The sequence below is a fragment of the Chanos chanos genome, chromosome 15 (genome assembly GCF_902362185.1).
Source record: "Chanos chanos chromosome 15, fChaCha1.1, whole genome shotgun sequence".
In the NCBI taxonomy this organism is placed as follows: domain Eukaryota; kingdom Metazoa; phylum Chordata; class Actinopteri; order Gonorynchiformes; family Chanidae; genus Chanos; species Chanos chanos.
In genome coordinates this window covers 2,193,234-2,213,233 of record NC_044509.1, presented here as the reverse complement: position 1 = coordinate 2,213,233, position 20,000 = coordinate 2,193,234, and the positions used below count along the sequence as shown (strand labels likewise).

General features: G+C 44.6%; 2 protein-coding genes across 3 annotated transcripts in view; both read right to left on the bottom strand.

The window, feature by feature from the left end:
- The window catches only part of fermt3a (FERM domain containing kindlin 3a), a 9,028-nt gene extending 8,755 nt beyond the window's left edge, over positions 1-273 (bottom strand). For both annotated transcript variants that reach the window (XM_030792667.1, XM_030792668.1), the window contains exon 1: positions 150-273. In XM_030792667.1, the coding sequence (XP_030648527.1) occupies positions 150-273 (124 nt within the window). The remainder of the gene's footprint in view (positions 1-149) is intronic.
- A 3,316-nt stretch (positions 274-3,589) lies between these two features.
- On the bottom strand, positions 3,590-17,905 carry stip1 (stress-induced phosphoprotein 1). The gene is made up of 14 exons (XM_030792773.1): positions 17,866-17,905; positions 14,993-15,202; positions 14,391-14,532; positions 14,048-14,189; positions 12,065-12,227; positions 10,822-10,948; positions 9,654-9,756; positions 9,016-9,136; positions 8,111-8,207; positions 7,523-7,647; positions 7,284-7,320; positions 7,035-7,138; positions 6,555-6,727; positions 3,590-5,430 (listed from the first exon to the last, which is right to left on the bottom strand). The coding sequence occupies exons 1-14, from the start codon at positions 17,872-17,874 to the stop codon at positions 5,358-5,360; spliced, it is 1,626 nt and encodes a 541-aa protein (XP_030648633.1). The 5' UTR covers positions 17,875-17,905; the 3' UTR covers positions 3,590-5,357.
- Positions 17,906-20,000: the final 2,095 nt, after the last annotated feature.

The window sequence follows — 20,000 nt, the reverse complement described above, 5'->3', positions numbered from 1 at the left end:
GGAGAGGAGAGCGAAGGAGAGGAGAGGAGAGCACAATTTGCATTCTAAATAAATGGTCAGATTTTTTACGTAAGGGGGGGGATTAACTGTAACATAAAACTCCATTTGTGTGTGTGTGTGTGTATTACAGGTACATTGTAGGGACTCACGTGTTTTGTCCACAATTTTGAGAATGGCCCCGCCGATATGTAGGTCAGAGGTGACGCTGATCTTGAGGGGTGGGGCATCAGGTCCTAGCTCTTCCACCGTGACGGACAGATCCCACACGGCCATGCCTTCAGACAGGAGCAGAGCAAAACTCAACACCTTACAGTCACTGACACCTCCTCATTGCCCTGCACTCGCAGTCACTGACACCTCCTTATTACACTGCACTCGCAGTCACTGACACCTCCTCATTACACTGCACATGCAGTTACTGACACCTCCTCATTGCCCTGCACTTGCAGTCACCTCCTCATTATACTGCACTCGCAGTCACTGACACCTCCTCATTACCCTGCACTTGCAGACACTGACATCTCCTCATTACCCTGCACTCGCAGTCACTGACACCTCCTCATTTTACTGCACACGCAGTTACTGACACCTCCTCATTGCCCTGCACTCGCAGTCACTGACACCTCCTCATTACACTGCATGCGCAGTCACTGGCACCTCCTCATTACCCTGCACTTGCAGACACTGACACCTCCTCATTACCCTGCACTCGCAGTCACTGACACCTCCTCATCACACTGCACTCACAGTCACTGACACCTCCTCATCACACTGCAGTTCAGTTTGGCCTTTTCATGCAGGTTTGCACAGAAAAAGATGTCAAACCAGAAATACATGGTCTTTTTCCCAACCACAGATGTTGGACACACATTTTCATTTCTGTTCACACCACCAGATTTACTATGGAGTTTAAAAATGTGTATTTTATGAATAGATTTAATTAGTAATTGGTGGCATTAACTGCACAGTAAGTCCTCTCTGCATTTCAGACAAAGTGTCTGATCCAGGATGTTTCATTAGATTTTTCACTACTGATTCAAATATGACATATGGGTTATAGCAACAGAACTGTCTCCCAAAAGGCATATTCAGAAAAACAGAGCTCCCTCCAAACATGGATTTTAAAATTTCCTGACTTTCCTTTCCCTCACACTTCTCTTCTGTTTTTGTCTTTTCAGAAGACAGAGGAGGGAGCAGTTTCAGCCCGGCTGAGCCATTAGCCTCTCATACACCAAAGATCAACACTGCAGTGAGTATTTTTATCATTAGCCTCTTATACACCAAAAATCAACACTGCACTGAGTATTTTTATCATTAGCCTCTTATACACCAAAAATCAACACTGCAATGAGTATTTTCTTATCATTAGCCTCTCATACACCAAAGATCAACGCTGCAGTGAGTATTTTTATCATTAGCCTCTCATACACCAAAGATCAACACTGCAGTGAGTATTTTTATCATTAGCCTCTCATACACCAAAAATCAACACTGCAGTGAGTATTTTCTTATCATTAGCCTCTCATACACCAGAGATCAACACTGCAGTGAGTATTTTCTTATCATTAGCCTCTTATACACCAAAAATTAACACTGCAGTGAGTATTTTTAATCATTAGCCTCTTATATACCAAAAATCAACACAGCAGTGAGTATTTTCTTATCATTAGCCTCTCATACACCAAAAATCAACACTGCAGTGAGTATTTTCTTATCATTAGCCTCTTATACATATCAAAAATTAACACTGCAGTGAGTATTTTTATCATTAGCCTCTCATACACCAAAAATCAACACTGCAGTGAGTATTTTCTTTTCATTAGCCTCTCATACACCAAAAATTAACACTGCAGTGAGTATTTTTAATCATTAGCCTCTTATACACCAAAAATCAACACTGCAGTGAGTATTTTCTTATCATTAGCCTCTTATATACCAAAAATCAACACTGCAGTGAGTATTTTTATCATTAGCCTCTCATACACCAAAAATCAACACTGCAGTGAGTATTTTTATCATTAGCCTCTTATACATATCAAAAATTAACACTGCAGTGAGTATTTTTATCATTAGCCTCTCATACACCAAAAATCAACACTGCAGTGAGTATTTTTATCATTAGCCTCTTATACACCAAAAATCAACACTGCAGTGAGTATTTTTATCATTAGCCTGTTATACACCAAATTCAGCACAGCAGTGAGTATTTATAAACAACAATACAACAATACAACAACAGCACAGACAACTGGATAGGGAGATTCAAGGCTCACTGCAGGCCTACACGACAAAGTATGATCAACAGCCCTCTCTTTAAAACCCAGCTCATCATATCTGATTCTACCAATCACACATCCCTCACTCCACCCTTCCGACTATCTCCTTTCATTTCTGTTTCTTTCATCTGGCCTTACCTTTCCTGTGGTTCCAAAGAAATCTCGTAGCGTTAAAAGAGACTACGCCCTTGGTCTGTATGCCACCGTCTGTCTAGCTGCCTCTCTCAGAGACGGGTGAGATAGTTGTCACTTCCTCTCTCTCTCTCTCTCTCTCTCTCTCCGCTCTGCCGCTCTCTCGTTGAGGTTTCGTCTCATTCAAACGTGCGCGCTGAGAACAGAGTTTGTTCCTTTTATGACGGATTTCTTAAGACTCTGTCCACTGCCTGTACAGTGGAAGGGGAAACTTCTGGTCCAGTTTGGGGAAACTTCAGCTTCATACTTCTGACCTTTTCTCTCACACACACACACACACTCTTTTTTTAGGTTGTAAGTTCAGCTCTATTACAGTGGTGTATGAAGAAAGAAACAGGGCTTAGTGGAGTGATTCAAACCACATGACCAAGTCAGCCACTCCATTTTCTTTGCTCTTTCACACTTTCTCTCTGAACTATTTAACAGTTCAAACAATGATTGAGAAACACTTAATGAACTCATGCGCTGTGTATGAAACAGTGATGACACGGACACATGAGGGCAGCAGTAATGTCCTAACTTGTGAAACAGCACCCTCATCTGGACAAACAGTGTAGCACTGCTGTAAATGTGAGCTAACGGAGGTGGGGGAGGGGGGGGGGCACAAGGTATCCACACCACACCACTCTTGAATAGATAATAATCTATGACGAAAGACAGAGACAAATGATAACCACACCAGCTGTGCTGTGTGGGACATTTAAAACACAATGCAGTAAAACCGTTCCCTCTTAATAACATGAGTCTGTGGGTCAGTTTGATACTGACTGGAGGTTGGTTATTGTCTTTGTCAAACAGGGCAAAGAAGTTGTTAAGTTCCTCTGCTAGGTTGGCAGTGTTGTTGGCTGGTGCATTTTGTTGTGCTTGCACAATGACAATAAAGTTCTTGAATCTTGAATAACTAGAAGAAACTGTCGTAAGGATGCTTTCATAACTGCTAGACAATTTCAGACATTTTGCAGATGAATGAGAAAGATCACAGAGTTGCGTGGTGTGGCATTTTAACCCGACTGGTTTCTGAGGATGAAACATACACACACACCGAGCCCAGATCTGTTGTACATTTCTGTATTTTACAGTACAGATACAGTAGTACTGTCACAGATATACACGTCAAGGGCGTTTCCATGGCAATATCACTAACATCATTATAGTGTGTGTATGGACTAAAAAAAACAAACAAACAAAAAATAAAACAGTTGGCTGCTTTCTCATCTCTGTGGTACAAGTGAATGAAACCACTCACTGTTCAAACCTCAAAAACCAGACCAAACTTTGCAAGAACACAGACCCAAACTGGTCCAAAAACAATTAAAGCAGGAAAAACGTGAGAAATCTCTCATCCTCAAACTCCACAGTGAGAGATGAACTGTACTTGTCAACGTGACCTTGGTGGTCTGGGCACAAGAGCAGCAACAGACACGTCTGGAGAATAATGATCAGCTTTTGTTTAGTCAGAGAGTCAGCACAGAGTCAAAGTGTCTGGTGTGGTCAGAGAGTCAGCACAGAGTCAAAGTGTCTGGTGTGGTCAGAGAGTCAGCACAGAGTCAAAGTGTGTGGTGTAGTCAGAGAGTCAGCACAGAGTCAAAGTGTCTGGTGTGGTCAGAGAGTCAACACAGAGTCAAAGTGTCTGGTGTGGTCAGAGAGTCAGCACAGAGTCAAAGTGTCTGGTGTGGTCAGAGAGTCAGCACAGAGTCAAAGTGTGTGGTGTAGTCAGAGAGTCAGCACAGAGTCAAAGTGTGTGGTGTGGTCAGAGAGTCAGCACAGAGTCAAAGTGTGTGGTGTGGTCAGAGAGTCAGCACAGAGTCAAAGTGTGTGGTGTAGTCAGGGAGTCAGTCAAAACATTTTGTGTGGTCAGAGTCAGCACAGAGTCAAAGTGTTTGGTGTAAACAGAGTCATAATGTTGTGTAGTCAGAGAGTCGATCAAAGTGCTTTGTGTTGTCAGGGAGTCAAAGTGTTCTGTGAAGTCAGGGAGTCATAGTCAGTCAAAGCTTTCTGTGTACTCAAGAGTGTCTGTCAAAGCATTTATTGAAGTGAAAACACTGAATAACATGACAGTAACCAAACACATTGACATCGCTAATTAGCCATTCAGAAGTGTCCTTCTAGGTCTTATTTTATATTTTAAAGCAAAAAAAGAAAAAAAAAAACAGAGAAAGAAGACAGAATCTAGAGCATGAAAATATTTGGGTCTGACATTCACTACAGATGAAATCCACTTTTTTCCAATCCCCAGTCCATTCTAGGCAAGAAGAGAAATAAAGAGGCCATATCTGCTATCACACACATTAAAACGTCTGTTTATTTCCCTGTGTGCTTTTGTGTTTTAAAACATGCCAAAGTTTGAGTGAAAAGATGGTTTGAATTTACAGATGGCTGATAAAACAGAGCCTCTGAGGGAACCTGTGACAGATATTTTCAACCCTGGGCCACTCCTCAAACGCCAGTCATACTCCCGTTAACCCTCCCGTTAACACCTCCCTCCTCGACTCTCCTTACAGCACATCCCTTTGCATTGTCTTTTCTTTTCTTCAAATACTGCAAAGCCCTGAACCTTTGAGAGTGTAAAAGTCTCAAATGGAGGAGTGCTTGTCTGTACAGTAACTTTATGATATGGTATTTTGCTCGTGTTTTTTAATTATTATATTCATCATCATCATCATCGTATGTTATTGGTTTTCAGATTAAGGCCTTAAATGACATCACATGAACAGGTGTGGTAGCTAAAGGAGGGGGACAGGGTGTTTGGACATGGGTAGGGGCGAATCAGAGTCCGTTGTTATTGTTATTTTTGTTGTTGTTGTTGTTGTTTTCCCCTCTGGTGTGGAATGGTGTTGGTGGATCTGTGGTCTTGTCGTGTCTGGTTCGGGTGGCCGCGTTTCTCTCTGATCACCGAATGGCTATGAGACCCACGTCGATCAGTTTCTGGATCTTCTGTGCAATGACCGGATTCTTCAGGTGTCTGCACGGAGGAGGAGAAAAAGACACACAGCCAGGATGAGAAGTCATCGACAGGGGAGGGGAGAAAGACACACAGAGAGGAGGACAGAAAGACACACAGCCAGGATGAGAAGTCATCAACAGGGGAGGGGGGAAAGACACACAGAGAGGAGGAGAACCCATCGACAGGTGAGGAGAGAAAGACACACAGAGAGGAGGAGAGAAAGACACACAGCCAGGATGAGAAGTCATCGACAGGGGAGGAGAGAAAGACACACAGCCAGGATGAGAAGTCATCGACAGGGGAGGGGAGAAAGACACACAGAGAGGAGGACAGAAAGACACACAGCCAGGATGAGAAGTCATCAACAGGGGAGGGGAGAAAGACACACAGAGAGGAGGAGAACCCATCGACAGGTGAGGAGAGAAAGACACACAGAGAGGAGGAGAGAAAGACACACAGCCAGGATGAGAAGTCATCGACAGGGGAGGAGAGAAAGACACACAGCCAGGATGAGAAGTCATCGACAGGGGAGGGGAGAAAGACACACAGCCCAGATGAGAAGCCATCCACAGGAGGAGATGGAGGAAACATGGCAAGGTAGCACAAAAATGAACCAAGCTCACTGTTTACAGAGTGTGTGTGTATTTTGAATGCTGTTGTAAGCATGTCTGTGTGAATGAAGGAGATCTGAGCTCTTTCTCTCTCACTCTATATATATATATATATATGTGTGTGTGTGTGTGTGTGTGTGCGCATGGGCGTGGTGTGCTGTTCTATACAAGAGAGCCTGTGTGTGTGTTTGCCAAAACAAGCCTGTCTCAGCGTCAAAGAGTGTTTATGTATGTGTGTGTGTACAACTCTGTCTTAGATAGCCTATTTCATTAGTCTCTGAGGGAGGGGGGTGGGTTCTCTGTGTACCTGGTACATGTCTGTATGTACATCTCTGCCTGACTGGGCCCATCTCTTGTCTCAGTGTGTGTACATCTCTGCATTAGCTGTCCTGTTTCATCAGTCGCTCTGTGTGTGTGTAAACATCTCTGCCCTAGCTAGCCTGTTTCATCAGTCGCTGTGTGTGTGCGTGTGCGTACGTCTGTATGCGTGTGTGCGTTGTGTGTGTGCGTTGTGTGTGTGTGTGAACATACTCGCTGAGTGCCTGTGGGTCTTTTTGCATCTGTTCGAGGATCATGCGCATGGCAGGATCAGTCATGATCTGCTGGACCTCAGGGTCAGCCATGGCTCTTCTCTTCACCTCCTCTGGGCTGTCGTTACGCACCGCCTGGCTCACCATGCACCGCTGGAGCCCCTCTGTCGCCTCCTGCAGCACCGGTGGGGGAAGAGGAGGCAGAGGAGGTAAGGAGGTGTAGAGAGAGAGAGACAGAGAGAGAGAGCGAGAGAGAGGGTGAGAGGAATGACTATGTCGGCCTTCTGTTCATTCCCAATGCTGCAGAGTTTTGCAGGTATTTCACATACAGAACTTGCGGCAGTCGAGGCTAAGCTAACGGAGTTACTACACATTGTCCCCGCAGGGTTTGAGTCTGTGTGCTCAGGGACTTCTCTCAGTCACAGTAGAGAGAGCGAGAGAGGGAGAGAACATTGCAAGTTTGGGTCTGTGATGTCTGTACCTTAGAGTTGGGGTCCAGCTCCAGGGCTTTCTGATAGGCATCCATGGCTTTGGAGAAATCCTTCATTGCCTCCAGAGCAGCTCCTTTCCGTGTGTATCCCTTTACTACACACACACACACACACACACACACACACACACACACACGATAGGATGACCGTAAGAGACAGAGAAAGGTGGTGCCATGGGGGTTTCTTGAAGTGAATTTGGGCTTTTGAATCTTTTATCAGAGGTAATGTGCTGTACTTACTGAAGGCAGGTTCCAGTTTGATACACTCCTCACAGTCCTGAAGTGTTTATATGGAGAGAGAGAGAGAGAGAATTAAAAATTTGCTTTTAATGTAACTGAGAAACTCAAAGCACTAAAAGCAAGATCATGTAGGAAAGGCAGGACTACTGTTTATATAGGCTGAGTATGTTTTAAGTATTCAGCTACCCCAGTGCATTAGGGGTGTGGGTGGGGGTGTGTGTGTGTGTGTGTGTACGTACCTTCAGAGCCAGCTGGAACTCGAGTAGTTTGGTGTAGCATGCAGCTCTGTTGCTGAAAAGTTTGGCGTCGTTTGGGTTTCTCTTTATGGCCTCACTGTAATGCTTCATAGCCAGAGGATAATCACCTAGACAACACACCACACAACAATTATCACCTAGACAACACACCACACAACAATTATCACCTAGACACCACACCACACAACAATTATCACCTAGACAACACACCACACAACAATTATCACCTAGATACCACACAACGCAACAATTATCACCTAGACAACACACCACACAACAATTATCACCTAGACAACACACCACACAACAATTATCACCTAGATACCACACAACGCAACAATTATCACCTAGACAACACACCACACAACAATTATCACCTAGGCAACACACCACACAACAATAATCACCTAGACACCACACCACACAACAATTATCACCTAGGCAACACACCACACAATGATCACCTTAACGACACACAACGCAACAATTATCACCTAGACAACACACCACACAATGATCACCTTAACAACACACCACACAATGATCACCTTAACACACAGACACACTCACCTTTCTGGAAGGCCTCATTACCCTTATTCTTCTCCTCCAGAGCCAGCTCAGGATTGATATAGGCCAGTTTCTCCTGCTCCTTCAAAATCTTCTCAGCCTGCAACACACACAAACACACACACACACACACACACACGCACGCACACACACAAACAAGAGGGGAAATTCAGACTCCTGCAAAATAAGTGTTTTTACTGAGAGCTCTTCACGGTATACAGTGCAGTGTAAACACGGCTGTGGGTCTGCTGTACATTAGACAGACAGACTCTAGTCTGAGACAGCCACTGCCTTTCACATGGTTTCACTCTAACTCCACACCTTTCTGCTCTCTCCACACTCTCTACCTGACCTGTACAGCCTCCTCCCTCTCTCCCTCTCTCTCTCTGTTCCTGCACACTTTCCCTCTTTACCCCGTCTGTCTCTCGCTCACCGAATAGCATTTTCCCTCTTTACCCTGTCTGTCTCTCGCTCTCCGAATAGCATTTTCCCTCTTTACCCCGTCTGTCTCTCGCTCACCGAATAGCATTTTCCCTCTTTACCCTGTCTGTCTCTCGCTCTCCGAATAGCATTTTCCCTCTTTACCCTGTCTGTCTCTCGCTCACCAAATAGCATTTTCCCTCTTTACCCTGTCTGTCTCTCGCTCACCGAATAGCATTTTCCCTCTTTACCCCGTCTGTCTCTCGCTCACCGAATAGCATTTTCCCTCTTTACCCCGTCTGTCTCTCGCTCACCGAATAGCATTTTCCCTCTTTACCCTGTCTGTCTCTCACTCACCGAATAGCATTTTCTCTCTTTGCCCTGTCTGTCTCTCGCTCACCAAATAGCATTTTCTCTCTTTGCCCTGTCTGTCTCTCGCTCACCAAATAGCATTTTCTCTCTTTACCCTGTCTGTCTCTCTCTCTCACCTGTTGGCATTTCTTCAGCACGTCTGGGGTGCGGTGTTCAGTCAGACTCTTATTGAAGAACTGAATGGCCTCCTTATACTTCTCCTGCTTAAAGTAGGAGTTCCCAATTCTGGCATAGGCCCTGAGAGAGAAAGAGAAAGAGAGAGAGAGAGACAGAGAAGGAGAGAGAGACAAACAGAGAAAGAGAGACAGTGAGTATCTGTGTGTATAAATCTCTGCCTTACTGAGCCTGTCTCAGTCTCTACATTAGCTGCCCTGTTTCATCAGTCGCTCTGTATGTGTGTGTGTGTGTGTGTGTACACATTTCTACATTTCTGCCTTGGCTATCCTATTTCATCAGCCTGTGTGACAGGCCCATTGGAGAAACAGGCAGAATAAGAGGTGTGTAAAGCTGACCTGCTTGTCATTGCGCAGAGAGACAGACAGAACAGATGAGAAGAGTAAATGAAAGAGACTTATGCATCGTCATGGACTTCAGTTCCAGACCTTGTGTCATCGCTTGGAGCTATTTTCCACAGGCTCACTCTCACATCACAGCGCTGCTGCATACTTATTTATTTATTTACTTATTTATTTATTTACTCACAAAGAGACTCAGGGTGCTGACAACTCACACACACACACGCGCACACACTTACTTAGCAATCTGCCTGTAGTCTTCCCGATTCTCTCTCCCTACGTCTATGGCCTTCTCACACAGCTCCCTGCATTTCTCAAATTCTCCTTTCTCAAAGAACACCGCTGGAGGGGGGGGAGAGAGAGAGACAGAGAGACATCATGAGAAACTGAAAGGTACTTTCACTTTCATTTGTCATTTTCATGTGTGAACTGCTAGAATGTGTGGTATGATTTTACCAGAAACAACAGACATGAGGACAAAAATAAATAATAATAATTATAATAATAATGTAAAAAAATTACAGATAAATAAATATAAAAATAAAACCCCTCCTATTCACAGGGAGCCCTTATCGCTATTAAGTTTGTTAACAGAGGTCAACCTCACATCTGTGCTGTGTAATTAACCCACACACGCCCACTCAGACGAATGTAATTATATCAACACACAGATATGAATGTATAATTATCAAACACTGTGAGACGCCTGAGCACTGTGCTGTGTCTGTGAGAACAGACTCTGTCTTAAGGGATTAATATACGGGGGGAAATCTCAAGGATTAGCATCATTATGAGCACAGAAGCCCAATTAGACTGTGAGATCAAACAACACTGGACACTGGGACCAGAGAGAAGAGAAACGTCATCAAAAACAAGAGAAAAAGCAAACACATTACACATACACACACACACACACACACACACACACACACTCGCGCACTTGGCTGCTTTCTAATTACTAGCCAGTGTGTTGCTGAGACAAACTAAATAAATACTCATAAAGTATTCATGACTCTTCAATTACACAAGCAGGTTTACATTACAGATAAACATATACTAAACCCTCCACTTTACTGCACACTGACAAACCCAACACCAACTGTAACCAGGAGATGTCTGGCATCTTTTCTTTTAAAAACAGCTGACGTTTCATTTGTTAAAAATTAAAAAACAAACAAACAAACAAACAAACAAAAAAAACACACACACACATACACACGCACACCTCTGCACTACTTGAACAACATATGAGATGTGGAGAATGTATCTGTGTGTGTGTGTGTGTGTGTGTGAGCATGTGCGTGTTTTGTGTGTAACCAGCCTGGTTAGTGAAATAGGTCAGGTTGATTGGGTCATGGGAAAAGCAGCATGAAAAGTGTGTGTGTGTGTGTGTGTGTGTTGTCCTACCAGCCTGGTTGGAGAGATAGGTCATGTTTGTAGGGTCGTGTTTAAGTGCCTCTTCATAGTGTCTGAGTGCCGTGGCAAAGTCCTTCTTCTTATAGGCTTCATTTCCCAACTCCTTCTCTTTCAGTGCCTGGAGAACATCAACACCAGTCAGCACAACTCAACACACTGCTGCTGGACCGCTTCACACACAAACTCTCATCTCTGACTCAACATGCAGCTGCTGGACCGCTTCACACACAAACTCTCATCTCTGACTCAACACGCAGCTGCTGGACCGCTTCACACACAAACTCTCATCTCTGACTCAACACACAGCTGCTGGTCCGCTTCACACACAAACTCTCATCTCTGACTCAACACGCAGCTGCTGGGCCGCTTCACACACAAACTCTCATCTCTGACTCCTGACTCTCATCTCTGACTCCTGCTCTGTTGCTTTACAGACAGATAAACTCTCCTCTCTGACTCCTGCTCTGTTGCTTTACAGACAGATAAACTCTCCTCTCTGACTCCTGCTCTGTTGCTTTACAGACAGATAAACTCTCCTCTCTGACTGCTTGAGTCCATTACAGCCTTTCTTTAAAACCCTCACGCCAGTTTCACTCTTTCAGATCAGTAAAATCTGCCTCCAAACTGTGCATTTCCATCCTCTGGTCGGCCATGACCAGCCGGTCCACATGGACTTCCCTGCAGTCAGACATGCAGCTACAGAAATCACGGATTCTTTTTACCTGAGTCCTCCTTTACAACTGACTTTACACATGCTCTCATTCTCCCTAACTGCAGTGGCCCTCTACCCACCATTAACATAATATGAACTTATCACAGGCTGCTATAAATGTGTGAAACGTGAACAGAAAACGGTGTTTGACAAAGCCCACTGTGTTTTGAGCCGCCCACTCGCATTTCATGTAGATTAGGAAACCAGATCTTGAAATGAATTCAATCAAATTTGCTCTTCAGATCAATCACAGGAGATTTTTCATGGAGTGTAGCTCTGTGCCTCTGTTATGTGTAGTGCTGGCTTAGAGCCTCTTACTCCAAAGCACATCTTGTGTTAAGAGTGTTTTAGGCACACTTGAATAGTGTTGTGCTTCACCAATCACCAGAGAAGACCGTTTGCGCACTGTAGGCTTCAGTGCATTTTCTCTGTACTACCCAACATTCCACTGGAGTCACATGGACGGTGTCGCATTTTCATGTTTATTTATAAAATGTGACATTGTGTTTGGCGCGGCAGTACCTTTCTCTTGTTTTCGGGGAGGTCCTCCTCTTTGGGAGGGGGTGGAGTCTCTTTGGGTTTAGGGGGTGGGGGTGGACTTGGCTCCTCCTCCTCCTCCATGCCTGCGAGGTCTATTCCCAATAACACAGACAGTGTGGTCATCACCCGCGGGTCCTGCAGGTGCCTGCAGAGAGAGAGAGAGAGAGAGAGAGAGAGAGAGAGAGAGAGAGAGAGAGAGAGAGAGAGAGAGAGAGAGAGAGAGAGAGAGAGAAAGAGGGGAATTTTTAAAAAAGGAAACAAAATCAGGCCAAAGACAAGGAAAAGATATGATGCCTGCCACCGTAATGTGTTTGTTCATTTTTGGGAGGGGCCAGAGCATGTCACACGTACCAGACAGTCTGTCCCGCTCTTCCTGCCAACCATAAACACAGGGTTTACAGGGACTTTTTAAGGGTGTGACCCTCCCCCTTTCTGCAAACTCAGACAACTTCTCAAGAAAACCAAACCAATCAGCAAGCGTAATAGGTGTGTACAACATTGCACAATCAAATTGTGTGCATGTTCCAAGTGTGAGTTAAATCACATTTACTTCATTGTAAATGTATGGTTCACCGCTGCTGTTTTAATCACAGGCAACTCGATTCATTAACCTGCTTTGGTGTTTTAGTTCACTCTCTGGCTACTGGTCAAATGTTAAACACCTAACAAAGGCAACAGTTAGTTTCTGTGTAGACTCCAGTTTAAGAAGGGTTTGTTTACACCCTGGGTTTGCGTGAGATATTTTCCTTGGTTTTAGACTGACACAGGCCTGTGGGTTAATGAGGGCCAGGTCAGGGAGAGGTCTGCAGGGCTGGCACAGGTGCACAGCTGTTTCGAGTGTTAGCGAGTGATAACAACCATCTGCCCTGAGAGCACAACACTGCCATGCTATTACATCTCATCACACTGCCTTTTCATACAGAAAATCTGACTTTAGTTCATCACGTGTCTGGAGGAATTATCAATGAACCATGCTTGAACCCAGTGCTTTTTTTTTTTGTTGTTGTTGTTCTTCACTTTTTCCACATGGAAAAAAATTCCTTACACACGCTGCACATGCTGATTCACAGCCCTCCCTAGTTTCCCGCCTTTTCCTTTCGCTCATCCGACTGTTAATCGAAATCACTGGAACCAATCTGACACCAGGACAAATGTACTGCTTGTTCTGACTGGGGCCTGAGGTCTCGGCAGTCCTGGGCGTAGCACTGTGATGCAGGTCTGGGGCTCGCTCATGTGACCCGCCTCAGAAACATGTTTCACTGACAGCAACAACCAAAACAAGGAGCGTGTAGAGGTGGGGGTGTAATACCCCCTCGTACAGTTTTTCTGGTACATTGTCCAGCCCTACAGGAGACCTCTGTCCCTCTCCCCTGTCACACTGTACCTACAGGAGACCTCTGTCCCTCTCCCCTGTCACACTGTACCTACAGGAGACCTCTGTCCCTCTCCCCTGCCACACTGTACCTACAGGAGACCTCTGTCTCTCTCCCCTGTCACACTGTACCTACAGGAGACCTCTGTCCCTCTCCCCTGCCACACTGTACCTACAGGAGACCTCTGTCCCTCACCCCTGCCACACTGTACCTACAGGAGACCTCTGTCCCTCTCCCCTGTCACACTGTACCTACAGGAGACCTCTGTCCCTCTCCCCTGTCACACTGTACCTACAGGAGACCTCTGTCCCTCTCCCCTGTCACACTGTACCTACAGGAGACCTCTGTCCCTCTCCCCTGCCACACTGTACCTACAGGAGACCTCTGTCCCTCTCCCCTGTCACACTGTACCTACAGGAGACCTCTGTCCCTCTCCCCTGTCACACTGTACCTACAGGAGACCTCTGTCCCTCCCCCCTGCCACACTGTACCTACAGGAGACCTCTGTCCCTCTCCCCTGCCACACTGGTCAAAGGTGGAGGGGGAAAAAGAGGGAGGGAAATGTGGGCACACTTTTGGGTGGATAACTCACTTTCCCATTTCAGCTGGTTTGTTCCGGAGCTGTTCCAGTAACTCTCTGTAACTGGGATCTGCTAGCAGAGCTCGCGTCCGGGGGTCGTTCTCCAGCTTCTCGTACAGATTGGGCATGGAAAACGGATTCATGAACTTCTTCTCTGGAGAAAGGAAAAAACGGACGGATGGTGAGAGTGGTATATCTGACTCAAACATCAGTCTGCATGTGAAAACAGTCAGTACCAGACAGGCAGGTTTCCTTCATATGTATTCTAAGACAGTCACTAACCCTGTCCGTACTGTTGTGAGTACGAACAGAACTGTCACTCTAACTAGAATTTGGTGTCTGAGCGGTTAAGTACCTGCTAACCGAGCCTCGATGTTCTGAAGCCCCTCCTTCAGCTGCTGATTGGTTGGCTCTTTCCTCAGCCCTTCCTGATAGGTTGTTTTGGCATCCTCAAATCGTCCGAGAAACTCCAAAGCTGCCGCCTTCCGTGAATAGCCCTGAAATGAAGGATCCAGATGAGCATTATGTTCTGATCTCTCTCAGACTGTTTTCCTTAGGGAAAGGTTCCTTAAATGTTATGGTAAAAACCTAACATTCCAGGTCAGAGGTCATAAAAAGGACAATATCGACAACTCCAGCAGGATGAAGAGAGACGTCTTTCATTCTGACTCAAAGACCAAGCCACACAGACCTTAACAGCAGTTATAACGAGATTCCTGTCTGGACTATTCTCTTAAGATTACTGCAGCCAAGCACCAGCCTTTATGATTACAAACATAACTAACCGCAAAGTTATTACAATTTATTACAAGTTATTACAATATCAATTTATTTACTCTGTTTCGTTTCAGTGGACTGGCTCTGCCAGGAATGAACTTACTCCACTCACAGGACATAAAGCTGAGATGTTTATTTGAGTTGCGGGTCTGAGTTGTGGGAGAGCTGGGCGTCTCTTACCTTGCCCCAGTCGGGTTTAATCTTGATGGTTTCGCAGGCGTCTTTGAGGGCGTTGTCATAGTCGCCTTTCTTGGCGTAGGCAGCGGAGCGGTTGCTGTACAGGACGTGATTGGAAGGGTCAAGGGTCAGGGCTTCGGTGTAACATCGCACGGCTTCATCGATGTTCCCGGCACTCAGTGCCTTGTTTCCCTGATCTTTCAGCTGAGACACCTGGACAAGAACAGGAGACGGTCAAAGCCAGGACAACTGAACACTCGTGTGGTTCGGAGGTCAATTAAGACTTTGCACTACGACTGGGGCTGCAGACCGGGTGGGAAAGCTTTACTAAAAGGTCTGTTCAAGGTCACTGCAGCGCCTCCTTCTGGCCATACGGTGCACGTACACCCTTAGGACAATTCAGGTGAATCTGTGCGGCTCTCCACATGTGCAGTGTTCCCGTGGAAACACTTGTAAACTGGGCACGGGAAGAGACGTGCTAGCCGATTTTGTTTGCTTTTGAGGATGCACTCATTAGGCTTTATACTCACGGACTGACGCGAGAGTTATGATATTAGGAAGAATTGATCATATAAAGAAAATCTTTGCCCTCTTAACTGTAGATGTGTAGAGTCAAGACCGCGACAAAACAAAGGGAACTTTAGCCGTCCACACTGTGAAAGAAAACAGACTGAGAAAAGGTGTATTTTTGATGCTTGTATTTGTGATCCTCTACATAATTATGTCCACTCCAGGAGCCTGTGGATAACTGAGCCTCTTCAGAAAACGCCCAAACATCAGAGGAGGAGGTGAGAGTGTGGCAGAGGAGAACGATAAAGAATTACTCCTGGGGTCCCTTCTCTCTGGTACACAAGCGTACTGTGTTTACACTGCTACTGGGCTCACCTGCTTTGTCCCATATGTTTACAGCGCAGAACAAACAAACTTCAACACTTTAAGCCCCCCCCAACAAGGTCAAAACCTGCACTAACCAGGGATGAGACATTAAATGATTTTCATTATGAAAAACCCCAAGGCTATTAGTCACAATGAGCTGTGTATTCAGACCGATAACTTCTGTCAGTTCTGTCTTAAGAATGCATTGACTACTTTTCACTGGAAGCCAGTGTGTCATGCAGGGCCGTGACTGTACTCCGCCTATCCCAACCCCATACACAGGTATCTGTGAGGCGAGATTCTGGTAGACAGTGAAATTTTCTTGCACTGCAATTTAACCATTGCAGCCACAGACAAGGCTGGATGCAGACCGTACAGTGCACAAACTTTTTTTTTTTTTTTTAAACCAAAAAAGCCAAACGATTGCCAATTACATTTTCCTCAAATCAAAAATATGAGGACACATTATAAGGACACACCTCTGGAATGTCTGAACACTGAAGGAAAGCTCCTGAGTTACTTTAAATTTTATCAGGACATTTTTTCACCTGGGCCAGCACCTCCCTGGTAAAATTAAGCACGAGTGTGTCTATCATTGTAATCTTAAAGTAGGTCTGAAAGCACACTAAATGTTTAAAAAGTAGAAATTAAGAATGCGACATTTACATACTCTCGCTACGCTAGCCCGGTGTCAACCCGTATCTCTGTCACTAAAAACCATGTGTACGTGAAGCAGGGCTGATTACAGCCGGCTGTAGCACAACACCTGTTGTGTCATCCGGGTCAGAAATGCCAGTGACAGCTGAGTTCTTGCAACTAAGTTCCAGCAACTTACCATGCGCAGAGTTTCTTCACTCAAAGAAACACATAAAACCACTCAAACAGGCGACAAGGACTGCAGAGGCAAAATACTACCGGTAATATGATTTAACTGTGTTTTCTTCGCACGTGCATGAGCTTGCATAATTCCTGGTACCCCCAGGTGCAGAGTTATAAATGAAAATCTTAAATCTGCTGAAAGATACATGCTATTCATGTCACACAGAAACAACTAGAATGTTTTGCAACCACTTCCGACACCGGTATATGTATGTCACTTCACTCCAAAGCAAGCTAGCTACATTAATCAAAACTCTCTGGGTGGGAACGTTAAATTGCAGTAGAAAAGTTTTCAGTAACACGTTGCTATATCATCACTTATTATATGTTCTGGTCTTTAAATCAGACAACCCTTCAACTAAAAACATCTTGTACCGACGAGACGGTGCAACCCATGCAGTTAACCTCCTCAAATAAAACATTTTTGTAAAATAGCGTCTCCAGGTTTGAAGATCACAATTACACGATCATACTAAAATGTTCATGTCCATTTTTCGGAGGACGAAGAGACGTCTGTTTCTTAGCCACTTGGCTATCTTTCTTCTCAGAGCCAACAGCCAGTTAAGACAGCTGAAATGACACCTGGCGATCACATCCACTGGTCTCTCACCAAAACGATCTCACTGGCAAACTATCTTCTCTGTTAGTTATGAATGGAAACGTATGTAAGTGTCGTAACTAGCATGCTACTCTTAACGTTCCGTGTAAGTCAAAGAGAGCAAAACGGATCTAGCTAACTTAGCATTTGCTAGTCAGCACAACTCACTAATGCAGTTAAAACAAGCAGCAACCTCGCAAGGAAAATCTCAGAACATGCTGCCAATTCAGTATGCAAACAATTGAACCTACTGCGTTAGATAATACTGGCTTCTCGCAATGACAATGAATAGAAACCTGACAATGAAGACCACTGCGGTATATCTGCTAGCTTGTCACCTATCAGCTAACATTACTTGGCTAACTTAGGCTAGCTTGCAAAAAAAAAAAGACTTGATCGCTTTGCATCTTATGCGTTGCCATCGTTAATGTAAACTTGAAAACATCTGTAATAATTACAGACAGATATTGTCCTGATTTTTCCGAAATACTGCAAAAATCCACAGAATCAGTTGGCTACTTACTTTCTCCATGGTACTACCATGAGGTTCCAGAAACTACTGTGAGACGACTGCTCTGCTCCGCCCCTCCGTATTATATCAATACGGCGCAGCACCTGGAGTGCCAGATATTACAAAAAAAAATCCACCAACCATATTCCACTAACACGATATATATAGTCTGACAGTACAATAAAGATTTGTTTTCAGAATGAATTTATATACAGAACAAAATCCTAAATAATCATAAAGCAATAAATTTCTTTATAATTCGTGGTATTTGTTAGTGAAACGGGAGGAAACACTGCACATAGAATACTCTACATGTTTCTAGCAACAAAAGACTTGCACCGCTGTTTAGCGACAACATGGCAACCTGTACTTTCGCGTAATTTAAGCGATTCACATGGCCTGCGTGTTTTTTCTCTTCTGTTCCGTACCGTGCTGATCTCTGATTGGATATGTGTGACAGATGAGGGGAATTTGAGGAATCAGAGACGAGGGCGTTTTTAAGCGCTGAGAAAAACAACTGAAATGATGCCACAGCGATTCGAGTTAATTCTGGAAGGCTCTCCCCTCTGTGTTGACAGTAACATGAATGACTCATGGCCCTTCCTACAATTTCACCCCGTACCTCAAACGACTCTTTGGAATTTACCAGACTTCGATACTTAGAAATGGTTCTAAAAGCAAAAACATACGCATTGGCTGATTAGTGGCTGGTGTAGACCAGAACGTGAATATAGGCATCTATTCCTTTGTTTTGTACATCTTAGGGACAGGCATTTTTAGAGTACCACGCGCCTACAGAATTTTGTTCCTGTCTTCATCTAACATATTTCAGTCCAACATTCAGTTGGTGCCCAGAGGCTAAACTGATGTGGTTATGTCGGGTTGGAGGTACAACTTGTTAACACTCAGACCACCCAAAAGGACTAATACCTATCCTAGGTATTGCTGTTCATCTCAATATTTTCATATGAGATGTATTTTTGAGCGAAATTTTGTGATCACGAGATGTGTAGCTACTGTTTTAGGCTCTGATCGGCATTTGAGCTCTCTGATGAATCTGAAACAAAACAAAATAAACAGATAAAAAAGAGAGAGAGTCTGGCCCTCAAGAAAGTATGATAAATATTTCCAGAAACCTGAATGAAACTGGTTGCGGACCTGGTACTCTACAGTAGCCCATACATGACCGTGTCATATCTCTATTCGACCCTATGTAGAGCATTCCTGCATTTCTCCTTCATGTGTTTGTTCTGGGAATGAATAGGCCACGGGGTCTGATCAAGCTGCCTCCCGAGCATGCCTGATTGGAGACACTCGCGATCAAAAGCACTTCAGTCTCCGACACTAGCCTCCATTGCTCGACTCGCAATCAATACTGCAGTTGCAATTTCAGTCGATGCACTGTCCCCATCGCAACCTGCCTGTCTGATTTAACAACAGAGTTCTTAAACCAGACTTCAAAACCGAATCAGACCGCGCTGATCATCTGAAATAGGCTATTCTTTAGCGTGGAACTGGCGCATTGTCACATAGCCTAACGTTCCGGAAACCTGTTAATATTGTGTCGAATTTTTAATTTTTGGTCATAGTAAGTATGTTTTTTAGCTCCCTGAAACATTGCAACATTCTTCCATAATCGTCACTGTTAGTTAACCAGACGGCGAACATCAGTCAGACCCTGATCATTAGACTACCCGCCTGTGAGGTTACTGAGGGAGGAAAGAAAAAGACCGCGCTGATTATAGAAACGAGAGGGGGAAAAAAGAGTTCTATTTATTTTCCTTAAATTAGCGCGCCACTGGGTTCGTATGTTTTCGAGATTTTGCCTTTGCCACTTGATGTCAGGTTTTGGGTGGACAAAGTGTGTATGTGTATGTAAATACACCATAACTTGAAATGTCGTTGTATGCTCACTGAGAGAGTCTCTCCTTGACCAGTCTGTAGAATCAGAGCGGTCTTTTAGTATATGAAGGACAGTGGTAACACTGTGGTGCCATTAATATCTCCTGAGATTTACCTGAGATTTTCCGGAATCTTCATTGAGATGTTTTGATTGACCGTTTCATAACGGTTCGGGCGAGATGCAAATTTGGTTGCATTTACCGACTTGGACCAGCAGATGGCGATGTCAGCACGGACAACGGCGT

Bases quoted from the DNA above. Each gene is read 5' to 3' on its own strand.
- stip1 (XM_030792773.1), bottom strand. The intron at 8,208-9,015 runs GTGAGAGAGAGA...TGTGTGTTGCAG, and splicing joins TGCTGAAGAAATGCCAACAG to GCTGAGAAGATTTTGAAGGA. The intron at 6,728-7,034 runs GTACAGACATCA...CCGGTGCTGCAG, and splicing joins AGCTGGACCCCAACTCTAAG to GAGGCGACAGAGGGGCTCCA.